The 24,983-nt window shown below is 49.6% G+C and overlaps 9 protein-coding genes across 9 annotated transcripts; 4 read left to right on the top strand and 5 right to left on the bottom strand.

Annotated features, from left to right (window-relative positions):
- Positions 1-260: 260 nt before the first annotated feature.
- Positions 261-2,394, top strand: UA08_05353 (hypothetical protein; the record flags this gene model as incomplete). Its single annotated transcript, XM_020267665.1, has 2 exons — positions 261-655; positions 750-2,394. The coding sequence occupies 2 exons, from the start codon at positions 261-263 to the stop codon at positions 2,392-2,394; spliced, it is 2,040 nt and encodes a 679-aa protein (XP_020119706.1).
- A 476-nt stretch (positions 2,395-2,870) lies between these two features.
- Positions 2,871-4,604, top strand: UA08_05354 (hypothetical protein; the record flags this gene model as incomplete). The annotated part of the gene is made up of 3 exons (XM_020267666.1): positions 2,871-3,014; positions 3,073-4,113; positions 4,176-4,604. 3 exons carry the CDS (start codon positions 2,871-2,873, stop codon positions 4,602-4,604), a joined length of 1,614 nt encoding a protein of 537 aa, XP_020119707.1.
- A 248-nt stretch (positions 4,605-4,852) lies between these two features.
- UA08_05355 (hypothetical protein) lies at positions 4,853-6,579 on the bottom strand (the record flags this gene model as incomplete). Its single annotated transcript, XM_020267667.1, has 3 exons — positions 4,853-5,043; positions 5,113-5,599; positions 5,668-6,579. The coding sequence occupies 3 exons, from the start codon at positions 6,577-6,579 to the stop codon at positions 4,853-4,855; spliced, it is 1,590 nt and encodes a 529-aa protein (XP_020119535.1).
- Positions 6,580-7,173: 594 nt separating this feature from the next.
- UA08_05356 (hypothetical protein) lies at positions 7,174-8,547 on the top strand (the record flags this gene model as incomplete). Its single annotated transcript, XM_020267669.1, has 1 exon — positions 7,174-8,547. The coding sequence occupies one exon, from the start codon at positions 7,174-7,176 to the stop codon at positions 8,545-8,547; it is 1,374 nt and encodes a 457-aa protein (XP_020119715.1).
- Positions 8,548-9,116: 569 nt separating this feature from the next.
- On the top strand, positions 9,117-10,406 carry UA08_05357 (hypothetical protein; the record flags this gene model as incomplete). Its single annotated transcript, XM_020267670.1, has 2 exons — positions 9,117-9,134; positions 9,195-10,406. The coding sequence occupies 2 exons, from the start codon at positions 9,117-9,119 to the stop codon at positions 10,404-10,406; spliced, it is 1,230 nt and encodes a 409-aa protein (XP_020119666.1).
- A 383-nt stretch (positions 10,407-10,789) lies between these two features.
- Positions 10,790-14,598, bottom strand: UA08_05358 (hypothetical protein; the record flags this gene model as incomplete). The annotated part of the gene is made up of 4 exons (XM_020267671.1): positions 10,790-11,781; positions 11,832-13,946; positions 14,010-14,118; positions 14,218-14,598. 4 exons carry the CDS (start codon positions 14,596-14,598, stop codon positions 10,790-10,792), a joined length of 3,597 nt encoding a protein of 1,198 aa, XP_020119665.1.
- A 983-nt stretch (positions 14,599-15,581) lies between these two features.
- UA08_05359 (60S ribosomal protein L15) lies at positions 15,582-16,765 on the bottom strand (the record flags this gene model as incomplete). The annotated part of the gene is made up of 4 exons (XM_020267672.1): positions 15,582-15,722; positions 15,796-16,022; positions 16,089-16,245; positions 16,679-16,765. The coding sequence occupies 4 exons, from the start codon at positions 16,763-16,765 to the stop codon at positions 15,582-15,584; spliced, it is 612 nt and encodes a 203-aa protein (XP_020119668.1).
- Positions 16,766-17,736: 971 nt separating this feature from the next.
- UA08_05360 (hypothetical protein) lies at positions 17,737-20,481 on the bottom strand (the record flags this gene model as incomplete). Its single annotated transcript, XM_020267673.1, has 3 exons — positions 17,737-18,289; positions 18,369-18,996; positions 19,068-20,481. 3 exons carry the CDS (start codon positions 20,479-20,481, stop codon positions 17,737-17,739), a joined length of 2,595 nt encoding a protein of 864 aa, XP_020119667.1.
- A 2,883-nt stretch (positions 20,482-23,364) lies between these two features.
- Positions 23,365-24,474, bottom strand: UA08_05361 (NifU-like protein; the record flags this gene model as incomplete). Its single annotated transcript, XM_020267674.1, has 3 exons — positions 23,365-23,511; positions 23,582-24,127; positions 24,199-24,474. 3 exons carry the CDS (start codon positions 24,472-24,474, stop codon positions 23,365-23,367), a joined length of 969 nt encoding a protein of 322 aa, XP_020119662.1.
- Between the last annotated feature and the right edge of the window lie 509 nt (positions 24,475-24,983).

The following is a 24,983-nucleotide window of genomic DNA, read 5'->3' on the forward strand; positions in this document are numbered from 1 at the left end:
CTTGCTTCGCCCACTAACCGGCCCCTACTGCCTAGTCATCCGGGCCCGCGTTAATAACACGGGCCTGACTAGGCAGTAGGGGCCGGTTAGTGCCAGGGCCCTAGTTGCATGAAGCTGAATTAATCCCAGTCAGTCGAGTGCGGCTGGGATGCATAGCCACTACTACTACGCCGTAGTGTTCCTTGTAGTTAGTTATGTTAAATAGTAAAAAGCCCCAGAGTGTTCCGGTCCTAACGTTTAAACACAACGTTTTAATAAATATGCTTGACGCTCTAAGATCAGCTCCGTTAACCCTCGCATTCAGCACTTTGCTCGGCGCCGCCTTCGCTGTCGGCCATCATGCGTTCTATAACTCCCTGAACAATCAACAGACCCCCAACTCTCAATATGATATCCTCGGTATTCCATACAGTATATCGGGACAGCAAATCGCTTTATCGGCTGGCACATTATTTGCATTTATAACAAAGTATTGGCTGGGTTATGCTGTATCTACCGCCTTTCAGCAAATAGCATGGAGGAAACTACGTCAGCAGTCCAATACTCTGGGCACGATTGACAATATTCTAGACGTCCTCGGTAATGGGTTCTTGTGTTTTTCGCCGGCGCTATGGAAAGGGTTTACAAATGCTATGCCGATGGCGGTTGTGTTTTGGTGAGTGATATGATATATCAACGGGAGAGATCATCTCGTATCAATTCTTGAACTGAATCTGATCATGGGATATAATTGAGACAAAAACAAAAAGGCTCCTCCCCGTAATGTCGTTCATTACGCCATCAACGTTGACCGTGCATATGAAGCAAATATCCAATGCATCAATGCAGTTAGTTCCACGAGTCGACTTCACCTCTATGAACTTTGCATTCCTCGCTGCTGGCGAAGCAAGCTCACCAGTCTACAACTATCTGGGCCCCCAGTATGGAGTGCGAAAGGCCGTCACTTTAGCCCTAACCGATGGAGAAATCCAACCTATTAGTCCACCGCAAGCAAACTCGTCCTGGGTTTTGAAGTTTAATGGACCAGCGATAAACTGCCAGCCAGTCAATGCCACTCTTCACCAGGAAATTACGGACAACATATTCGATACAATAAATGCCTCCTATAGGAATTCAACCCCCTGTGGTATCTCCTATGGCTATATCTCCTGGGTCCCGGATTCGTCCACGTCAAATGGCTCACTGCCATTCACCAATTCCTCGGGAAGTTACTCTCTTCGAAGTGGTACTGTGGGACCCAAGGGGGAAGATTTCGCTGCAAGCGATGGTTATCCATATCCTGCAAGCTATCCACCGCTTGCAATCATGGTTGCTGCACTACCGCGCATGTATAGTGGGCTATCCGAGAATTGCAACATGGAGAAATCAGCTTTGAATGATTCGACGATTTTGGAATGCTCTCTTTACAATGCCACGTATATCAGCAACTTTACTTATGTCAATGGCGCCCAGACTATAAACACCACTCTTCCGTTGAAACACATCAGTGATGTCGGTTATATTGGGGGCGTTGAAGGGTCCTATCCTTTTGGAGTCACCTATGCGAATGGCACCATTATCGATCCGCAAGGTTCTGCTGCGAGTGACTATAATACAACTCTCGTGGAGATGTTTTCCTATCAGGCTGTAATGGATGCTTTCGGTATGATGATGGTTGGTACGGTTGCAAATTACCAAGTGGATGATGGCGCCTGGTCATTAGTCGCCAAAGACACGAGCCTCATGACCACAGTGTTCTTACAGACGAACGAACTTGCATTCTTGCAATCTGCCGACCAAGACAGGGAGCTCAGCGAGCTCGGCAGGGAGCAAGTAGAATGGCTCGGTGACTCAATAACGATATCTGGCAATGGAACTATGCCGCTGTTAGACGCCCTTGAAGATGCATTTAGAAATGCTACATTGTCTCTGATCGCCCAATATTCGCTTCAGCCGAACATGTCCAGTCCATATGCTCCCGGGAAGGTGAACGTGACTGTCACATCTTCTATGAACGTGTACTTATACTCAAAAGGCGTTTTGTGGACAGCATACGGATTAGGCATCTTCTTCACTTTATTGTGTGTGGTTAGTGGAGTTTTGGCTTTTATTGCGAACGGGGAACGAACATACAATACCAAATTCTCGACTATTCTACGCACAACACGAGACGCCCCCTTGGTCGATAGGCCAAAGCAACAACATGAAGATGAGCAAATAGAGATTGTTCAGATTCATGCCGAAGATCTTGATGGGAAGAGTCCATTGCCGCCATACTTAGCCAGAGCAGAGATTTTAATGGCACAGAATGAATACCACAGGATTCAGGATGGTGTGGAGGATATTGAATTGGGAGAACCTCATCATCCAGTTGTTAGCAGTATTACTGATGGTCAAAGTACTAGACAGACATGATCTGAATTGTTTTATAGAAGCATAATGGATATAGTTCTGTATGGCCTTTCTGGTGCTAGATTACATGATCCAGTGTTGGTTGTATATGAGGCTGATACTCATCTTATGCCTTTTTGATGAGGCCCAAGAATCGCAACAGGAATCTTTTAAAATATTCCTATCTATTTATACGGTCAATAGCAAATAGGTAACAAAATAAAGCACGTGGTACGGGGAAATTCATTGCGGAGAGGGCGACTTGTTGGCGCTCATCTAGTAGATGAAGGTGTATTAGCTCAGCTTCGGCTCACTGAACATGCTACATACCTAGGTAACCTGCCATCTGATGTGTAGTTGACGGACCCATAATATGGCCCCCACGTAGCAAGAGCAAGGGCATGGGCTGAATCAATATCGCGCTAGGGCTAGCTTCATATATGGCATTTGTTGTTCCTAGCAGCCAACATTTGGGAGACTACAACTGATCTACACGGAAAATGGAGGCTACGGGAAACTCCCTAGAGAAAAATGTAGAGACAAACGCCGAGACGGAAGACATTGATGACAAGATATACCCTCCCCTGAAGAAGGTCATGCCGGCCATGTTGGCCGTCTCCCTCGTCTTCTTCCTTGTTGCTCTGGTATGATAGAATACCATTAGCCACTACCTATCTGCTGAACTGAGACTTCGACGACTAGGACCGCACGATTATTGGTACCGCCATCCCAACCATATCCAGCCAGTTCAACAGCTTCGCGGACATTTCCTGGTACGAGTCTGGCTTTCTGCTGCCCATCTGCGCTTCCCAGCTCTCGTTCGGTCTCATCTACCAGTATTACTCGACGAAATGGGTTCTCTTGGTACTCACGGCCCTGTTTGAGCTTGGGTCCATCATCAGCGCAGCAGCGCCATCCTCGAATGCCTTTATTGTCGGTCGTGTAATCTCTGGCATGGGAGCCGTTGGCATCGGGCCCGGTGCCTTTCTGCTCGTCACCCATCTCGTTCCTCTGGAGAAACGGCCCAAGTTCCTGGGCTCGCTGGGGTCGATGTTTGGGATATCGTCCATCCTTGGGCCTATCCTGGGCGGCTATCTCACATCCGTCAGTTGGCGCTGGTGCTTCTGGATCAATGTGCCTACCGGAGGCGTTGCTATGGTCCTGCTAGTTATCCTTGCTCCAGACGCTCCTCCGCCATGCAAGCCGGCAACATCATGGCGTAAAAGGATCCTCGAATTCGACCCTCTTGGGTTCCTTCTGATTGCGCCGTCGATTATCTGCTTCCTCTTTGCTCTTCAGTTTGGCGGAGAGGATCAAAGTTGGTCGCAGGCTCGTGTAGTTGCGCTATTCGTTCTCTTTGGAGTCTTCTTACTTGGATTCATTGCCTGTCAGGTATGGCGTAAAGAGAACGCTACAGTGCCTCCAAGGATTGTTTGCCAACGCGACATACTCTGTGGATGCATGATTGGCTTCTCCACGGGGTCTGTGCTAGTGTTGTATACCTTTTACCTCCCGATTTGGTTTCAAGTCGTGCAGAGCAAATCGCCGCAGAGTTCTGGTCTGTCCCTGCTCCCGTTGCTGTTGAGCAATGTGGTTGCCATTGTCTTGTCCGGTTTTCTTGTCAGCAAGGTTGGATACTACACTCCATTCTCCGTTATTGGTGGCATGATGCTTGTTGCAGGTGCAGCTTTGGTCGCCACATGGACAGTGGACATAAATGAGGGCAAATCAATCGGCTATCAGGTGAGAGGCTGTCATATCTCTGAATGAATGACAATGACACCCAGCTAATTTGCCTCGTTCAGATCTTGACAGGTGCCGGACTCGGTCTATGTCTTCAACAGCCCAATATTGTAATCCAGACCGTTCTCTCCGACAAGGACATCTCCATTGGAACGTCAATATTCAATTTCTTTGTCTTTCTTGGCGGCACCATCTTCGTGACCGCATCTCAGAGTCTGCTTGAAAACCAACTCATCCGAAAACTCGCGGGAATTGTCCCCAACCTCGATGCAGCCAGCCTTGCGAGCAGCGGAGCGGGCAGTCTAAAGAATCTCGTCCCTCCTGACAAGCTGGATGAATCTTTGAATGCTTATAATGACTCGATGAGGTCTATCTGGTATCTTGCTCTGGGATTGGCCGGTCTTGCATTGATTAGCTCTTTTGGTTTGAGATGGAAAAGTGTTAAAGTTAGGAAAATTAACGAGACAAACACAGACGATACGAAAAAATAGAGGCTTTTTTTTATACCTATGAAATATATGTATACCTAGACAGTGGAACATGGCTCTGGTAGCTTCCGTAGTAAGCTGCGAGGCATGAAAAAGGGTTATGGAAGTAGTATAATCTGATTACGAACTTGCATTGACCTATAAGTGACACCCTGGAGTTGATTTTCTTAGATAGTCCGATATAGAAGAGAATAGAGTTCTCAAAAGCAAGGTAAACTACTAGCACGACTCCCGATAGCCAGACAGGTCGCTCAGATTTGCTCCTTCAACTTATACTTTAAATACACCCTCGGCTCCGGTCGACGAGCCGAAAAGGCATTCAAGTCGATCGGGGTCGGAGTTGTAATAGGGTTCCCCTTAGAATCGCAGGCGATGTAGTCGAAGACAGTGACGAAAAAAGCAACGATGAGATACTGCTCCAGCTTTGCGAAGCGCATACCCACTGTCCTTGGTCAGTATCAAGCTGTATACATCTAGAAAACTTATAGAGCTAGGCGCTTAGAGAACTTACAGCACGGATGCCGTCCGACTCCCCAGCCAAGATACGCATACTGCTTTTTCTTGTCCTCGGCCCTGTCCTCGGAGTAACGGCCAGGGTCCCATTTCGTCGGGTTAGGGTATATGCTGGGGTCCTGGTGGGTATCGTTAAAGTGATATGCTACATAAGCGTCCTTGGGAACGATCTCATCGCCGACTTGGATGTCCTGGCCGCTGATATTGCGCCGGAAGGTTGCTCCAGTCGCCGTGAGCCGGATGCATTCCCTGAGACACACCTCGATTGTCGGAAACTCGGTCTCCCAGGACTCGAGCGGCAGCGAAGCCAGCTTCTCAACCATGGTAGCATTGGGATCTGTAGTAGTAGCGCTCTTGCTGATGGCCGCCTCAACTTCGGCACGGACTTTATTCATCCATTGCGGGTTGAGAGAAAGAAAGACGAGAATCCAGGAGGCGTTGACACCGGAGTTGATGGTGCCGGCAAGGAGGCCTGACACGACAAACTGAATAGTGAAACAATATCAGCATTTTCGTCACTTGAGAATGCTAGGTAGAGGAGGTAAATACTTACCCCGACAATATTCCCCATGTCATCCCCCTGATCCATCATAATCTGCATGGCGTCCTCTCCCCGCTTCCCTGTCCGCAGCCTCTCGTCCCCAATCTTCTTCACAATCTCAAACAGCTTCATCCCCGCCATAGTCCGCTTGATCATGCCCCAGGTTGGGATCCAAGGATACATAACCGCCGTTGGCGACGTCAGACTGTCCACCAGATGATACCAGTGCATCATCCTGCCCATCAGCTCCGTATCCTCGGCGATGTCGCCACACCCAACCGACCGGATAGTAAGCTGAAAGGCAATCTTGAAGATGTCCTCAAAGGGATCCACGACAGCCTCGTCTGTGAAGCCCTTGTTCGGAATGGCAGCCGCCAGATCTCCCAGTCGCGCGCGCACATCGCCAACTAGCTTGGGCAAGTTGCGCTGCATAGCGTCCGTCCGGAGCACACGCACCATGCGACTGTTGAAAAATTTTGAAAAGTTCATTCTATCTTCTGCTTCCTGCCTCTTCTTTGCGTCGTTCCCTGCCGCTGCGAGCTGCTCTTCCAGCTTCTTAGCGGCCTTGCTCGCTTCAGCCGATGGGCCAAACAGCACCGAGAACCCCTCGGCCAGGCCGCCATAACCCTCTGCAAAGCCGAAGTGGCGATTGTCAAAAAATACCTGCCGCGAAGATTCTGCGGTCAGGCCGACAACTAGTTTGGGGCCAACGAAGAAGCTGAAGTTGCCGGTGCTGGAGGCGCGTGCGGCGTTGCGGAAGAAGTCCCAGCGGCGGGTGAAGAACTTTGTAGCGCCTACGATAGGGTACACGCCGTGGGTGAGCGGCGGCGCTTTAGGGTGTAGAGCCGGGCGCCAGAAGAGTTTGGCGTACGCCGTGAAGCCGACCAAGATGACGATGGCGGCGATAAGGCTGGGTGAGGCCATTGTGCCGCCGAACTAGCTGTTCTTCTTGTAAAGCCTTGTGTTCTTTTTTTTTTTTTTTTCCTTTTCCTTTTTTACCCTCTGAATGTAATAGGGAACTTCTTCAGCATTAGTAGAAGAAAGCAGCAGCATACAGCCAGCAACGTTACATTGATCGTATTTCATGCAGCTTTTACTCTATCTCTGGGGTCTAGAAGACTACGTATCACGCAGTTGCTAAGATCATAAGCTAAATACAAGCCGAATCCTACGTTACTGTGAAGAATGGCCTAGCTAGAGATTATCAGGCTTCAGCCGCAGCCAGCTCTACAAGCGTTGCATTGAACCAACCAACAATCCGCGCCGCATTAGTTAGTTAACTGGTCCTTGAAATCGGAGACGTCCATCAGCCTCGATGATAAGCGGCCTGACATGTGAATTACCGCTGCATTGCAACGTTGCTAAGCAATCTAGATTATCGCTCTTTCATACTGATCTCTCCCACCTCGCGGCCTCTACTTATAATGTTAGACTTCGGGTTAGGGTTGGATTCAGACAGATACTCCAGCATCAACCGCCAATCTAGTATAACCTGACCTTGATAGTCGATAGTAGAACATGGCCACAAACGGAGGCAATGCAAAACCCATTCTCTTCTTCACAGCCTTGCCCGGCGAAGGGCACACCTACCCACTCCTCAACATCGCTTCATCCATGATTCAGCGAGGCTATACCGTCGTCTTCCATGGCTATGCCCAATTCGAAGCCGACATCCTAGCCATGGGCGCGGAATTCAGCCCTATTCCATCCATGCTCGACCCCGTCCCGAATCCAGAAGCCGTCGTAGCAGCAGGTAAAGCCATCACAGACTGTCGCCTGCCGCTCTTTGTGCACGGCCTGGTCAATTTCCTCTACAACACCATGCCAGTCCGGACCCAGCATCTCGAAGATGCTCTCATCAAGCTCAAGCAGCGCGACCCAAACCGGCAGATCATCATCGTCCACGAGCTCTGCAGCATGAACGTCACCCCCTTTGCATACGGCCGTCCTGCTCCCTTAGGGTTTGCCTCGTTCCCCAAGACCATCGGCATCGGTGCAGTCAATATCTCCGCTCCAAGCGTCGATACTGCTCCATTCTCCATGGGCCTTCCCTACGACACATCACGCGCCTGTCTGCTGCGGAACAAGGAACTGCACAATCTCGCCAACCAAGGTCCCTGGCTGCCGCTCTTCGAGGCCGCTCAACGTGCGATGCGGGAGGCCGGGTGCACCACTGTCCCGGAGGACCATCCTTTTGCTACATGGTATTCTGCGCCTGATGTATGCTTCCAAATGTGCAGTCCTAGCATGGAGTATCCGCTGTCCGACATGCCGCCCAAGCTGCGGTTTGCCGGGTGTTTGCCGCCCAGGCTACTGTCAAGCAGCGTCTTCGAGGCACCGAGTTGGTGGGGCGAGGTGTTGGAGAGCGCCGGGAAGAAAGATCGGAAGATTGTTTTCGTGTCCCAGGGCACTGCGCATGTGGACTACAACCAGCTCGTCGTGCCGACCATGGAGGCCTTTAGGGGCAGGGACGATATACTCACCATCGCGACGCTTGGGATAAGAGGCGCCACGCTGGGGGATAACATCGACGTGCCGGAGAATACGCGGTGGACGGACTTTCTGCCATATGACCACATTTTGCCGTATGCCGACGTGTTTGTGTGCAATGCCGGTTACGGATCAACGAGCCATGCGGTGACGAACGGCACACCTGCGGTGTTGGCTGGGGAGGCGCTGGACAAGAAGGAGGTGACAATGAGGGCGGTCTATGCGGGCTATGCATGGGACTTGGAGTCGTCGACGCCCGGCATTGAGCAGATCAGGACCGGCGTGGAGGCGGTGCTGGCGGATCAGAGGTTCAAGGAGAGGGCGATAGAGTTGAAGAGGGAGAATGAAGACATGGACTGCATGGCGACGATCGAAAGGCAGATTATCGACTATACCATATGATCTTACGATTATTTACGACGGTCATGGATCTGTCATGTCCATACAGCTTGTGTAGTCAGCAAATCTAGCATGCTCAGGGAATCTGACTAGGACGAAATCATAAACAATTAATCAAGATAAATGAAGGAGGGCCCGCGATAATATAAGAATAATATACATGAAGAAGGCTAGTTAGGGCTTAGGGCTGCAACCCTCTGGCGGGGCCGCTGTCAGCCAATGGCAGCGGCGTGGCGGCCTAAGGCGTTTCACATGTTGCGCCCACAGCCAGCCTCAACCCCGATGGCAATCCGCCATTGGGTCTGCTTCATGCAGTGGATTTGCCGTCCTTGGTAAAGACTAAATACTAAATTGTCCTCCCTGGCCTAAGCATGCGGTTCAGCTGGCGAGGGATGACCGAGTGGGTTCTCGTCCACACCTATCAAATGCCGAGTCAGACTCACAAGGGATGGATGAGTCGACTCGCTGATATTAAATAAGAGAATGAGCCGCCCGCGCTATTTTCCTTCTCTCTTTTCTTCTGGCAAGCAAGCGAGACTTCTTCCATTCCCTCAACGCTCTTTGACATCATCATGTCTGTCCTTCTTTCTGTAGGTCGACTCCTGCATACCCTTTAATGTTGTTTCATTCTGACTGTTTGATCCATATAGATCCTGGCTGCCGGCAGCCTTCCAGCACTCATTTTCGGAGCTCCGGTTCCTTCCCTTCCTTCTCGCAATGTTGATGAAGTTCATTCTTTCCAGAAGCGCGGCATATACACTGTCTTTGGTGGAAATGGAGACGTCTCGGATGGCTGGCCTTCCCTAAGCGACTGGGTCTCGTCTTTCGATGAAATGTTCGAAGCCAACAAGGAGACCATGTCCAGCTCTTGTGCCCAATGGGCCGTTGCCAACAACTCCGATGACGAGATCAATGACTTGTCCAACAGCATCCAGTCCGTTGCCAGCTCCACTGGCGTTGACGCCCGCTTTATCCTGGCTATCGTCATGCAGGAGAGCCAAGGTTGCGTGCGAGTACCCACCACCAACTACGGCGTTGTCAACCCGGGTCTCATGCAGAGCCACGACGGTGCGGGATCATGCAACAACGGCGATGTCCAGGATCCATGCCCGGCCAGTGAGATCACTCAAATGATCAACGACGGTACCGCGGGCACATCCAGCGGTGACGGTCTTCAGCAACTCCTCGCTAAGACGGGCGTTGACGACGTCACCAAGTACTATATGGCTGCACGACTGTACAACTCTGGCTCCATCGCCAGTGACGGCAACCTGGGCCAGGGCATTGCTACTCATTGCTATGTCTCTGATGTTGCCAACCGTCTCACTGGATGGTCCACGGGTGCCAGTTCTTGTGACTCGAGCACTATTGGCGATCTGACAGGCTCGAGTGGCTCGACTTCCCCCAGCAGCGCCACATCAGCCACGACCTCTACCTCAGCCACTTCGACCACGGCCACCCCCACGGAAACTCCCACGGTGACCCCCACGGTAACCCCCACCACAGTCGCTCCAACCACAACCAGCGCGCCAGTCGCTACTGAACCGCCTGCAACTTTCACCACCACCACCACCACATCACCGGTGCCAACAACTACCACAACACCAGTTACCACCACCGCAACCACCACAACAGCCTCTCCTACCTCTGCGGCTGCCACCGCAACAGCTTCGTCCGACCCTGTCTACCCTGGTGCCGTCTCTTCTTGCACGAAATACTACACCGTGGTGTCCGGCGACTACTGCCTCCAGGTTGAGGCCGAAGTCGGTATTACTGCGTCTCAGCTCATGGACTGGAATTCAGGTCTAGACGCAACGTGCTCGAACCTGTGGCTCGGCTACCAGTATTGTATTCAGGCTTAAGACCTTTATTTATTTTTCTTTTCACTTCATTCATTTCAGTGTACATAATTAGCCACTCACTCACTCACCCACACAAAAGAAGGCATTGTCGCATTGTGGATCATAATGCTGTCAATCATTTTATTGAGCGTTCATTTCGTGGACACATGACCTAGCCTAGGCCAATTGATATTCACATTTACTTCGTAACCTAGCAGGGCTTATCTTAGAGACTTTAAAACGTAGCTTCGACTGCAAAGTTAGGGCTCAAGGCCCTAGCCCTAATCATATCAAGTAACTACCCCAACTCAAATCAATCTTCCATAAACCAAACAGACCAATCCTTCTCTCTTAGCACCTCCCATCGGTTACATGAATAGATAGATAGATAGGTTGATATAATCTCACTTCAACCCAAACCCCTCGCTATTACAAATCGCATCCCACAACTTCCTCTCCAACTTCTGCTTGGAGGCATACCTGAAAAGCCCCAGTTTATTAAAACACGTATGCGCAATCGGGTAGCGCTCGCAATCCTCGCCGAGACACGAGAGTCGGATACTCAGACTTGCGGCGCCGGTGGCAGGGATGCGGTCGCTGCCTGTTACGAAGGAGAGGAGTTTGCGCTGGTTGGAAGGGGAGGAGCGCGTGAAGAAATCCCAGAACCAGGTTATTACTGGTTCTGAGGGGGGATCCGTGGTTGGGGGTTCTTTGGATGTTGAGGATGATGATGGTTGTGTGGTTGCGTGGACTTGCAAGTCTGCTGCTTTCGGGGCAGGCCAGTTTTCATATGTAGCTACCGCTCGTAAGGTAGGCACGTCCAGGGGTTCGTCGGATCCACGAACCATCAACTCGATCTCTTCCGGGCGGAACAATGCGAGCGCGTTACCGCCACAGACAGTGTAGAATCCTCTTTTGAAAGGCTCGAATTGCCGCTGAACAGCCGTGTCGAGCAAGTATTGAACGTACAAGCTGACGAATTCATGGCGGTTCGTGTTGGTGACTGGCTTCTTCTCTCCGTTTGGGCAAAGGGGAACTTTGACATTCTGGCCGTAGCGATCGACCTGCGCCACGAAGTCGTAGCAGAACGTCTCCTGGACGTGGCCGTCAAAGTCCAAAAGCGCTCGGAGGCCCTTGGCTAGTGCTGGTCGATACTCGCTGAGATCGTCGAGTGACGAGACATGAGGCGGTTTTTGCGCGGCTGCCGGTATGCTAGTTGCCGGAGCTGCGGCGAGAAGCTTCTTGAATGCGAAGGGTGGCAATGCGATGTCAAGGATCGTCGAGTTGTAGATCGCAAGGCCCAGAAGAACTCCAACTAGGAAAAACTGCTCTGAAGATTCAAAGCAAAAGGGGTTAAAATAGCAATACTGAGAGTCCTCGTCATAAACAAAAAGGCCTATTCGTAGTAAGTATTTCTTCCGCTCTAGCCTTATCAATGAAACATACCATGATTAGGATCAAAAACCTCCCTGACAAGCAGTAAAAACCACTCCTTGCGAAGACCTCCCGCATCCACGCCCTCCTCGCCAATAAACTCGATTCGCAAACTTTTCTTAATGTCTTCTGACCCTGCGCCGACCACTTCACTGACACCTCGCAGACTGTCTTCGATAAGACAATCTCGCCGAACTTTCAGGTTCAAATATTGACTGACGTCCTTGCGATTCAGAATACTATCCAGAAAGGCCTCCCGGGCCTTGATAGACATTTGACGTCTAGCATCGTGCTCCAGAATCCGGCTCTTTGCAGCGATGCTCAAGAAGAAAGGATACTGACAAAACGAAAACTTGGCAGTCCGTGCCTCCCACGCTTCGAAATCAGAAACAAGATCAGAGTAATCCAACAGTGTGTTATAAAAATAATGCAACGGTAACGTCATCGAACTGCGCTTGTACTGAGAGATAAGAGGCGCCGTGGCCGCATTATAATCCTTCGGGAGAAGAGCGTCACGCTTGCTAGTTGAGGTTTTGGCTTGGTTGTTCGCAGCGAATAGCAATGCCATGACTCGGGCCGCTGCTCGAATCTGCCAGTCGTCTGTATTATACATCATTCGTCGGCTATGGCTGCTACCCTCGTTGCTCTGGCCTGGAGGGCGCGAGTCATGAAGCACCGCGTGTAGATGAGCCGGTGAGCTCTCAATACCGCCTGGGAAACTTGGAACCAGTCCATTCACAGGCTGCACCGATCCGCTGCGATGTCGACCATGATGATGATGATGATGATGCTGTTTACTCAGCCGATATGTGATAAACCGTCCAATGAGTCCTACGAATGTCTCAAATTGACTCTTAGACAGACGCGCAAACCACCCTACCAAGTAGTGATGGCATTCATTGGGCAGGTTTCCAAGCAGACCCAAGATTCTCTTGACGATTCCAGAATGGTGACCAAGGCTACTGGATTGCGACCTGGTCGAAACCTTCTTTTCGCCCGCCCCATGCGGTCTACTGAAATTGGGGACTGGTTTTTGGCTATCCGCAACACTTTCTAGGGGAGGAAGATTCGGTGCCACCGGCGTACTGCCACTGAGAGGGTTTAGCTCAGGATTCGCGAGTAATATGAGCAGGAACCTGGTCAGCTCAGGGCGCTGCAGCGGACGACGAGGACGCTTTAATAGATTCTCAGTCGCTTTAAACAGGGTCTTCTGGGCGTGCACTCGTGCCTCCGCTATCTCCTTTTCTATCAGGTTCAGGTCAACTGAAACACCCGATTCGATCTGTCCATCGATACTCGTCTTTTGTTTTAGATTTTTCCACGTTTCTCTCCAATTTTCCCCAGCATGTAGGACTAAATGATACCATTCAGCTACCGCTCCCCATTCGATCCGCGGAGACCTTGTCGTCACAATAGATTTTGGCCGGAGAGGGGATTTGTCTCGTCGCGGGGCGCTGTCTTTGGGCTCTTTACTCTCATGACGGCGCGGCCGGCCGCCCATCCACCAAGACGAGTTTTCGGCAAGATCGCCCAGCAGCAACATTTTCGGATCGATCTCTGGGAACAGAACATTTTCAGACGTTGGAGAAGTTGGACTTAGTACCTGCTGCTTCGGGCGATCATCTTCGGGAGCAGTCGTGATTGTACGAAGCGCACTGGCGGTCATGAAAGAGACATTGAGGCAGTCGCAACCTGTGAAGGATCTAATAATGTACTCCTCCAAAGGACGGAACATGGACGGTCGAGTTTTCGGCTCCGTGGCCTTTGTGTTTAGGCGCAATGGTGAGCGATCTCTTTCACCTTGAGCAGAATGGCCGCGTCTTCGTGACAAAGGTGGAGTGTCCGAACTTGATCGAAATCTCATCGAACGGCCATCTCTCCGTGCCATATCTTCTGCGCCACTGGAAGGCGGAGACAGGAAATTTGTGCTGGAGAGCGTGAATGGGATATTCGAAGGCGCCGCCTGCTTTTCATCAGTCTGTGGTTCCTGTCGTCTATGGCTGGTTTCACGAATCTTCTGGTCCGGCCGCGCGGGTTCAGAATCTTGGTTTCCAGACAGGCAACGCTGGAGATATCTCGACAGACAGCCGTCGATAATATTCCTTGTCTCTTCGATAGATATGGGGACTGCTACAATCAAGAGTCAGAATTGTGCCCATCTTTGAGTTCAAAATGGAATGTCCAACCTACCAGGTAGCGAACGTTCAGGAGAACCATCTTTGGGCGGCGGCGGCGGTGGATGTGCTTCACTGTCCACATCATCATGCTGGTACCCTCCCTTAGTAGAAGCAGGGCGCGGCTCAAGATCATTAACTGTCAAACAGACCGTGCACCTAAAGACTTGGATATGTCTCGGCCAGCGACAGGTAGAATGGCATGCCATGCATTTCCCACTCACCAGATCCTCACCGGGACTCCGTACCTTGTTCGAGCCGGATGGTTCAGTATCGCTAAAATCTGCGTCCAAGTCCCGGTTAACGGCGGCGGCTTTCTTGTCGGTCTTTCGAAGGGCGCTTGCATCCATGAGTGAGGGGAACGGCTGGCTGATGGAGCGGGCATGGGGTCGACGGCGATTGCGTGAAGATGGAGAGGAAAAGGCCGGCGCCGTCGGTGTCGTCGGTGAGAGAATTGGGACATTGTAGTCTATGGCAATGAGTGCAGTTCTATCCGGCTCGACGGCATTGCGATGAGACGGAGGAGGCGGCGCATGGACCTGGTTGGAATGCGAGCTCGACGACGCCGACGTGCTCGGGAGTATTCGAGAGGTCCACGGCGGCATGTGGACGAGGCATGTATAGTACAATCTTTCTTATCTTTTTTCTCTTTGCTTCGTTGTTTCGATACCAGCTCGACTAGTGCATGACAAGTGCTTGTTCAGGAAGAACCGTACAAGGTCGGTCGGTCGGTCGGTCAGCGTTGAGTCGAATGGTGATGTTGCGATGTTGTTGCCGCATGCAGACCAAGAAGCAGCAGAGCAGAGACGCGGGGGGCAGTATCGTATGCAACACGACAGCAGAATTCGGGCGGATTATGATCGATTATATGCACACAGGTTGGCCAGGATTATGCGCGTAGTTCAAGTTTGAGAGGGCTCGCAACGTCGAAAAAGGCGTGCGCAACTATAATATGTCGATCTCTAAGGGGGGGAGGAGCTTTGCAGGATTTCGTGCCCAAGCGATGCAGTCAAGTAAGTCATCTAGCTCGCTTGGCCGAGGGTCATGATGATAAGAGCTTGGCCATCTGAGACAAGGTCTTTGTTAACGCCCATGTCCCAATTGTCCCTGCCTGGTCATTGGCTGGTCCTGCCCGTGTCGCCTGGTACTGGTACCTGGGGCTCCATACCGCATAGTAGTGGCAGCCAAGTACCTGTACCCGTCTAAAACATGTTGATCGATAGTATATATTAACACGAGAATAGTATCCCTCTACTCCGTACTTTCATGGCCAAAAAAAAAAGTCTACAGGACAAAGCTCTGTCGCACTTCAGAGGGCAGACATCATATTATCAATTGACGTTTATATTTTTTTTGGCTAAGTCGTCACGCCAATGAAAAAGGACGACTCCTTTCGTAAAAACCAATCATAACACGCTTGAAACCCTCAAAATATTTAATACTGGAATCATAATTGTAATGAACCATGGTGTGAAATTTTTGTTCCCTAGTGCAACCCAGAAACTTCTCTCCAAGCAAGCAGAGAGAAAAAGCCAGGTGCCACACTCCTTCTTTCGCTCGCAACCACCACCGTTTGTTATTTTCGCATCTAACGGTATCTCCAGTAGCTCTGGGTGTTGTGGCGCTTCCAGGTCTTCCTTCGGCCGGCGTTGGTCTTGGTGTAGCCGTGGCCCTTGTTGATACCACGAGACTTCTTGCCGGTGGCAGTGAGGCCGCGGGATTCACGGTGCTAGAAAGAAGTAAACTATTAGTATTTCTTTCTCTTTAAACCGGCCGATTTACTTTGACGCGAGAGAATTTACCTTGTGGACGGGGTTGGCGATCCAGTTGATGCGGGCATCACGGCGGATAGCCTTGTGCTGAGGGTCGACCAAGATGACTTCGTAGTACTTGTAGGTCGAGTCCTGGTTAACCCAGTAGGAGTTCAGGACACGCAAGTTGGCGCAGCGGCGACCAACGCGCTCCTCGGCGGTGGAGCGGAGGGAGCGCTGGTACTTGAGCTGGTTGATACCCTGGTTGGTGGGCTTGCCTGTAGAAAACCAAAATCGATAAATTAGCCCATTGCACTTTCATCACTTTCGTATCAAAGCCATACCGTAGGTGGCACCCTTAGGAGCAGGGCGCTTGCGTCCTCCACGGCGGACACGGACACGGTAGATGACATAGCCCTGCTTGGCCTTGTAGCCGAGACGGCGAGCCTTGTCGGGACGCGATGGGCGGGAAGCACGGTGGATCACATTGAGTTGACGAAGCTATATTAATGCACTCTCAGCAAAGTTCAACGAGTGTATAGCAAGACACAAGCAAGCACTCGAGCAATAAATTCCAAAAGAGAAAAAAATCAACAACAAGTGCTGCTCATTTGATGTGCCACACATCCACCTGGACCGGATCGGATTAAAAAGAAAAGAAATTTTTTTTATAAGGAGCCAGCGCAGAAAAGAAAAACGTCCTAAAAGAATACTCCAATGGGTATCAAATTCCTCTGTGACCGTTTTTTTTTTGTAAGGCGAATCGCAAGAATATTTTTTCTTCCAATCTTCCATCATCTTTTTCTGTCTCGACGGGCTGTCCTGTTTTCTTCTTTCTTCTTTTTCGATCTCCATATTCCGGCAGGTTTCCGATAAAGCATTCAAAATAATGATAATAAAAAAGCAAAAAGTTTCAGGGTTCGTAGAATCTCACCTCCCAGCATCGAACGCGCAGCAGGAAGCGAAGCACGTCAGACTGCTTCTTCTTCTGAAGCTCTTCAACGTATTTCAAGGCACCCATCTGTTTAAGACAGTCAAAGTCAGTCAGATCGTTCTTCTTCGTTCACTTTTTGAGGGTATTTCAATTGCAATTGCAATTCATCATCAAGAAAACACACACACCTTGTCGGCTTGGCTTCCTCGTCGGTAGTCGTCGTTGTCGTTTTGGTCGAGGTTGAAAAAGAGATTCAAAGCTTCCCTCTCCAAGCGTGGAAGGCGGGATTGTGTGTGGGACGCTAAATATTTTAGGCGAGGTGCGCATTCGAGCCAATCATAGAGAGGCTGAAGCGGTCGGTCACGTGCTACGGCTGGTTCGTGCAATTTCGGTGGTCACTATTCCTTGGCATTCTCGATCATTATCAACTTCATGCTCATTGTCAAGGACCCGGTGATATATGCACACTTCATGAAAAAAACGCAATCGAATTCTTTCATATCTCTCTTATAAAACAAATTGCTTCTTTGTACCACAAGCTCTCAGCGAACTTGATTCTTAAATCCAGCCATAATCGTCATAATGATCTCCCGTCTATCACCACAAAAAAAAAAGAAAAGTACAAAAAAGAAATTGGACGTGGAATATCACTCCTAAAGAAGAAATACAAAAGGAAAAATCAAGACAGAGAGAAGAGTATAAGACGGGAATGTTGATATCGAAACATCCCCACGTTACAAGTCATCAATTTTTGAAAACAGGCATTATTGACAGTGCAACACAAACCAAATCACACAAGAGGAGAAAGAAACTGTAAACTTGGAGAGTCACCGTAGTCTATGAGGTATATGGAGCCACAGGTCGTAAGGTCTCTTCATCAACCTATCCTTGAAAATATAAACCGAGAATCTAGGACAATTTTAATAATTTCAAATGACGAACGAGGAAGGAAAGAAATTCATATACGGTGGTTGAAAGGAAAAGAAGAAATGAAATGAAATGAAGAAATATAAAGTAACCCTGGCGGGCTGAATGTTTTTTGGGGGGTGAGAAATGTATCAGGAATTGAGTGATAATCCCTGGAAGTTCCCTAGCCAGTCTGCTTGGACGGGATCAGATCGTTGACTCTGAGAGGTTGTTCTGACATAATCTGAGCCCGAAGGCTCTAGGAAATTGTATCCATTCAACGCTGGCGGCGCGAATGGGTCATGAGATGCAGCACCGTGAGCAAAAGCTGTTTCGTGTTGCCGAACGGAGGATCCCAATGCTTGATACGGGTCCATGTAAGAATTGCGCAGCATGCTAGACGTATTACCGCCAAATTCGCCTCTTTCTAAGGAATCACGAAGGTTTGGTGGTGTTGGAGATAGATGGGGTGCGTTATAATTGCGACTTTGATGAGGGTGTCGACGATCAGATGCAGTTTCCTGGGCATAGCCTAGAGCACCTGCACTTGGAGGTTGGAGCCCAGTAGATGGCGTAACAAAAGAGGCTGGGTTAATAGCAGACATCCAGATCCGAGTTTTGTAGATCTTGAAGAGGTCCGTTACCAAAGAATTGAAGTTTATATACGAGTCTGCAAAGTAGTAGAAGGTCAACTTCTTCCAGTCCCTACATACAAATCATTCAATCAGTATCGGGTATAAACTTGGCTTAACTTCTATCAAATGGAAAGGGCGAGGAAACTGACATTTGAAACTCGGCGTCGAGAATCTCCATGTTTAGTCTGTGTTCCACAACTTTTTGTTGGCAGACACGCTTAGCCTTCGCTTCATTTCCTTCCTTGTCTCTCAGAGTCAGAATTTCATGGTTCTGAGCAAGTCGCTTGATCAATTTTGGTTTAATCTCTGTTGACTGAGGCTCGTGCGCTCCATGAGTCCCTGTTGGACCCATCCCACCAACAGCGCTACGGTTTCCTAGACCTGAATTGACCACATTGGATGCCCCATTTTGAGCCTGGCGTGAAAACATCATCAAGCATTTATAATGCTCTTCGGCAAGCTTCTCTTTCAGCTCCTTTGCCTCTTGCCAGGTGACATTGGCGTGCTGGATGGTTCCAAGGTCTGTACCGCGATCTGCCTCGACAATCACAAGATTACCAGGATTGACTTGAAGTCCAGTGTCTTCCTGGATATAAAAGACATCTGCGCGGTGGCATTTGAATGTCACGATGTACAGGCGCTGGTTTTGGTGAGGCTGGGCTAATCCTGAATGCGGTCGACCATACGCCGAAGGCACATTGTAGGCTTGGTGCAAAGACGTAGGCACTCCGGGTATTTCTCCAGCCCGAAGAGGGTCTCTGGAAGAAAAGTATGAAGCTTTTAATTTTCTAGCAGTCAGTACTGATATATAAATATAATGATGTGATACGAAATAACTGAATACTTACCACTTTCGACCGTTGGTGTAGAGAGTGCCTCGTCGAGAGCGTTGGTAAAGCCATCTTCTCTGTCACTAAGCCCCGGTCGTACCCCCAACTGTGATTGATTTTCACCAATTGATCCAATCGAGGCATGTCTGGTGGGAATATCTGCGAACGAGTGGCGTCTACTCTGTGGTATTTCACCAATACTACCAAAGCCAAGAGATGTCTGCCAGTGAGCCCGCTTGAGGCTTTCTAGTGGTCTGTTCTCAACCGAACCACCGAAGGGGGCAAGTTGTCTTTCAAGGTTGGCAGAGTGTTCAGATAGCCTTCGTCGATTACTGTTTCGAAGGCCGTTGTAGCCTGAAATGTCACCAACTTCATCCAAGTCCTCCACTGCAAGATCAGACTCTTCCGGTACACTACCATGGATGCGGTGTAGGCTATGCATGCCCGGGGCGAGAGAGTAATTGCTATTGATAGACGTAGACGAGACGGCGCGATCTCTCATACGGGCACCCTCATAACGTGCAGCTTGTCGCAGAAGAGCATTCTCTCTTGTCAATTGCTCAATTCGTGCTTGACTGGAAGCGTATGAATTAGCGTCATTCAATTCCTTGGAATTAGCCTCATCGTCATCGTCGTCTTCACGCACACGACCAAGCAGCGCAGGGTCATGCCCGAGATCTTCTAGCAAACTGGGCCGAGAAGAGCGGTGCTGAAGTCCTCCAGGTTGGTTGCCAGGCCGTCCACGCAATCCATTAAATTGATTATTTGCCTTGGTGGACATCATATTGACCGTTTCAGGATCGAGTTGACCAACAGAGTAAGACTGTGAACGGTATGTCTTTGGAGTAGGGTGAAGAGGAATCGTAAACGGAATAGCAGAATCACCAGTCATCGATCGTGCCGTCGGGCTCAGAAGCTCCTCTGTGATCGGACTTGTAACTGAGTTGTTCGGCATAGTCGGCGACTGACTCAGTTCAGTGAGTCGAGGTGGTGGCTCCTTTCGAGATTCTGAGGTCCAGATGCCTGTGGACCAAGGAAAATTGCTTCCGTGATTCCAGGACATGGAGCTGTTCAAACTAGGGCTGGTGTTAGTGGTCCAGCTGGGCTGATCGGCTGCAGACGTAGAAGGAATCGAGCCTGGCGACACCACGGACCCTGAAGTCGTCAACGAAGTCTTGCGAGGCAGGTTATGCGGCACTTCGTTGAGCCAAGATGTGCGACGAACTGGCTTCGTCACGGGAGCAGTGGGAGCAGTAGCTACTTGATGAAGGTGTTCAAACTCATCGTCAGAGGATGTCAAAGCTTCTGAGTCTGGCGTGGAACGCCTAATACCCGGTTTGGCTTTCTCTAGGCGTATAGACGCATTGTTCCCAGGCGCGGAACCGGTTCCAGCCTTGGAAGGCAAAATGGGTTTATCTGCTGTTGCGGCCATGGTTGGGAACAATATAGGACAAATGTATAGTCTCACTTGCTCCTCCTTTGGCAATAGGCGCAGGATAATCTTCGGCGAGGTATTTCTCTTTCTTTGATAATCCTTTTTGTGATGTTGTTTGTAAGCGTCTATTGCTGATACCCTGCAACTTGGCACAGGAGCAAAGAGATGATGAGACTATAGTTTTAGGTCAAATCAGCGAATGATTTTGTTCAAATTCAAGCTTGCAACGCCTGTGAAAGAGTCTTACCTTGGAGAAACAAAAGAATATACAATCTATAAGGTCCCGGTGGAGGTTTATGGGAAATCAACAAAGAGAAATATCTGTCTGTCTGATACTGATTAGACTCACTTCTCAAGAATCAATACCGTGTCAAGACTTACCACTCTACCCAGCGGGGGCACAACTTTTATCCCGTAGTCTAATCCGAAAGAAGGTCAAAGAATATACAAAGCCTTTTTTTTTCCTGATATTTCTAGCTCCTCGAATTTTCGACGACCGGCGACGATAGAAGAGAAAAAGGATGTTTGTCAGGCTCAAGAGCGCTGCGTTGTCGGTTCGGTATTTGAGAAGCGTTTTATTGATATCACGCCACTCCGCGGAATTTCAAAACGGCGACACGAAGAGTAAAGTCTCAAGGGTAGTCGTGGCCAGACAAAGAAAACGGACGGTATCGGGGACGAATGCGCGGGCTCCCAGAGGGGGGGGGTTGTTGTGCTACTTGCAGACTTGCGCCGACAGGAGATGCGCACCATAGAAGTGGCGCATTTTCAGGTTTTGCAGAATCTAGATCGCATAAGGAGAGTCAATAAACAGATTGAGGTTATATTGGATATGGCTTTAATAGGAGTATAGGTTTTATTCGCAAGAAAGTCGGGTGAAGTAAACAACTCACGTGGAAAAGATGATCCGTTGATTTTAGAGCCTCCGCTCCCCCCTAGGCTGACGGGCGACCACTAGTAATAGTAAATAGTCGAGAATGGCAGGGCCTGGGTAAGCCTTTCTTATTCTTCTTTCTTCTTTCTCGTATTCTAAAGCCGAATTAGTGGCGACAGACTTGATGCATAGATAGTTCCGATCGCAGAGATGGATAAAGTCGAAATTGATAAATCAAGAAGATCAAGGAGGGGTTTTCTGATGATGATGAAGAAAGGGGGGCAAATAGGCGGCGTGGCAGAGTAGGCAGGCAGGTAGGTGCTTTGAAGAGGTGGCGCGGCGGGTTCTTGTAAGACCTGGAGAAAGGGGAGGAGAGAGCGAGAGCGAAAGACTGGCTGGGTGGATTATGGGGTACGAGGTATCCGTACCAAAGCCTCTGCAGAAGAAGTATTGATTAAATAATAAAAATGGAAGCAGTTAGCTCGTTGGCGAAGGAAGACAGCGATGGATGCAGCGTGCTAGAGCGCCGAGACCGTGCACGGTGCCCCGTATGGTACTCCGTTGTAGTGATAGGAATGGACTCTGGAGTCGAGGTAATAATGTCTCGCGTGCCGATGCGTCAGTGCATGCAGCAAGGTTAGATTGCAGGCAAGGAAGGATGCTGAAGAAAAATAAATGAAAAGAAAAAGAAAAGAAAACCGAACGAGAGTAAGAAGAAAAAAAAGAACAAGAGGAAGCAGCAGGAGCAGCAGCTGTTCTGTTGGGGAAGGAGGGCTGCCACTGGCACCTTCCTTGGTCGGTTCCGGGGTGCTTGCGCGATGGCCCAATCATAAGCCGCACGACCCGCTCTTGACTAGGCGCACACGCTGGTTGGCCACCCCGGGCTGGCAGATGCCAGAAGGACCACCGTCCAGTGCGACGCTAACCCTGGCAAGTCCAGAACATACGATCCATCTGCTGACACTCTGCAATCTCCCTGTGCGACTAGTTGAGCATGTTGATGGCCGGCTTGGTGGCATCCAGCCTCTGTGTCGCGGAGATACACTCTTAGTTGGCAGCCAGCTAGCTTATGTATGATAATGCTTTGTACAGTGTACCCGTGTGCAGCATGCGGAGATCGATGCTTCCAACCAATCACCGCTAATCCTTTGTGCCCGGCCGAGGCCTGCGGGATTTAAATCCACTCCAGGCCCAGCCACTGCGCACTATATGTCTGGGGTAGAGGGGAAAGGGAAACTGGTGTATAAAAGATAAATTAAATGCTGACTTGAGCTGAATTCTTATGCCGTGAACAAAGGACGGAGCTCTCTTCTTCTCTTTTTGTGTCCATCATTACTGCGTCTCCTCTATACTCCATCCTCCATATTCTGCACAAACCGAGCAGTACCGAGTATTTATCGTGTGTATCTCTCCTCAAGCATACATGCCTGATGTATTGATTGATATTGCATCGAAATAGCCCGCAGCCACTAACTTCGTACCACGTACTTAAATTTACGTCGGTTAACGGTAACTTACAGAGCCTACCCCACAAATTCTAAGACTTTTAGGCCCAGGCTTGATGAGACCAAAAAAAAAAGGCGGGGTTAAAGAGAAACGGGTACGTGAAGAGAAATATTCAGGCAAAACTCAGGCCAGGAAGAGTGAGTTAGGGCGGGGAATATGACGTGTGGACTGATGTGCCTAAGGCAGGCATGCAATGCAAGTAATGTGAAATCAATCACATGCGACAGCAAAAGTCGCTCTTTCTTTCGTGGTTTGATTCGCCGACGTCACGACACATCCAACCGTCTGCTAAATCACCTGATGCGCCCCATGGGTGCTTACTGTGGCAATCATTAAGCAGTTGGTAACCGGTAAGTTAGTCAACGGATTCTATATCCATATCCATTCTTTCTATCACTTAACGCATATCCATAAAGAAATATCAAAGTACGTTGGTACATGGTACATGGGACATTGGTACATAACCGGTACCAGCAATTGAATCCATTGCAGTGTCCATTTTAAGCCCCCGCCGTATCCAGTGCCGAAGATGCTGTAGCACCGGAGCCCTTCTGTTGTCGCAGTTTCTCCTCGAACTTGGCGAACTCGTGCATGGAAATTTCTTCCTCCTGGTCTAGAACTTGCTCGACGCCTTGAACTTCCTCGATCTGGGCAAGGTCAGTCAGTCAGGCTTTGTATTGGTCAGATATTAGAAATGGATATAGAGGTAAAACATACGTAATGCATGAGCATCGACTCGATGCCATTCTTGAGTGTGACAGTGCTCGAGTCGCAAGTCCGGCAAGCTCCTCGCAATTTCAACATCACGATTCCGTTCTCAAACCCGCGAAACTCGATGTCTCCGCCATCTTCTTGAATCGCGGGCCGAATGCGAGTTTCCAGCAACTCCTTGATCATCCCGACAACTTCATCATCTTCTTCGTTATATCCGAGCGTGTCCTCTTCACCGCCTTCCTGCGCATTCTCTCCGCCGGCAGAAGTGCGCTCAACAGTGTTCACGATTTGTTCGCCGGATGTGACGACTTCGGTAATCAGACTGAAAACTTCGGGCTTGACGTGCGCCCAGTTGACATCGCTGGACTTGGTTACTGTAATAAAATCGGTTCCGTAGAATACAGATGACACGCCTTCGACATTGAGCAGTTTGGCTGCCAATGGTGAAGGATGCGGCGGAGCGAGCGTTGACCTCGGAGAGAGGTATTCTAAGAAGGGAGTGGAGAAGTTTTCCGGCAAGACCGGGTGGTTAGGCAAGAACTTAAGAGCCTTGATATAAAGTCAGATCAGTCAGTTGTCATATTGAATGCATTTGAAGTACTGCCCAGCAACGAACTCACATCAGGATTCGGCGTCGATTCCGTCTGGATGAATATAGATCGCTTATTGCCTGAAGAAGGCCCATTAATCTTGGGAAGGCCCGATGTCTGGTGATTAGGATGTAAGATCGGTCTACGACGACTCTGAGACGGTGTTATAGCAGGGGCACTGCTCCGCACGTAGTGAATGGACCTTCGTGTGATGAACCGGGCGGCGTCAACCCGCCGCGTTGTGAGGTTCTGCGACCGTTGCAGAGTCTGTCTGACGACACTCCGCGACACTTGCTGCGCCGACATGGTGGTAGCGAGTGGATATGCCGATTATTTCTTCCGTTTACAGATCTCTGGGTACGTTTTGACTCGTGGTGTCGATGGATTCAAGGGTGAATGTTGAAACTCTCATAATTATTAATAATAATTGCCGGCGAGAATTTGCCCGGACCTAACCAGTTGGACGTTGACGTCAAAGGCACGTGATATCATTGTTGCTGCAACCACGCCTAATTCAATGTCGATTAAATGAGTGCTGCAGCTGCTTTGGAGGAATTCATCCGTGATTCTTGTGACAGTATTTCATCTTGAGGATTAGATGAATGTCTTGAAGATGCTTCACTGTGCTCATCTGCGCACGGACCATACGGGAATATATATATATGTATGTATGATGCATTGACAAAAAACTCGCCAGAGCTGTCACCCGTTCTTAACAAGAAGCCTTATATCGACCACGTGGAAAGAGCTTAATTATCATTCTTCAAGACAGTTATTTGAAAGATTTGCATGCATCGGTAAACCTGAGAATGCCC

The sequence above is a fragment of the Talaromyces atroroseus genome, assembly GCF_001907595.1.
Source record: "Talaromyces atroroseus strain IBT 11181 chromosome Unknown scaffold_6, whole genome shotgun sequence".
In the NCBI taxonomy this organism is placed as follows: Eukaryota; Fungi; Ascomycota; class Eurotiomycetes; order Eurotiales; family Trichocomaceae; genus Talaromyces; species Talaromyces atroroseus.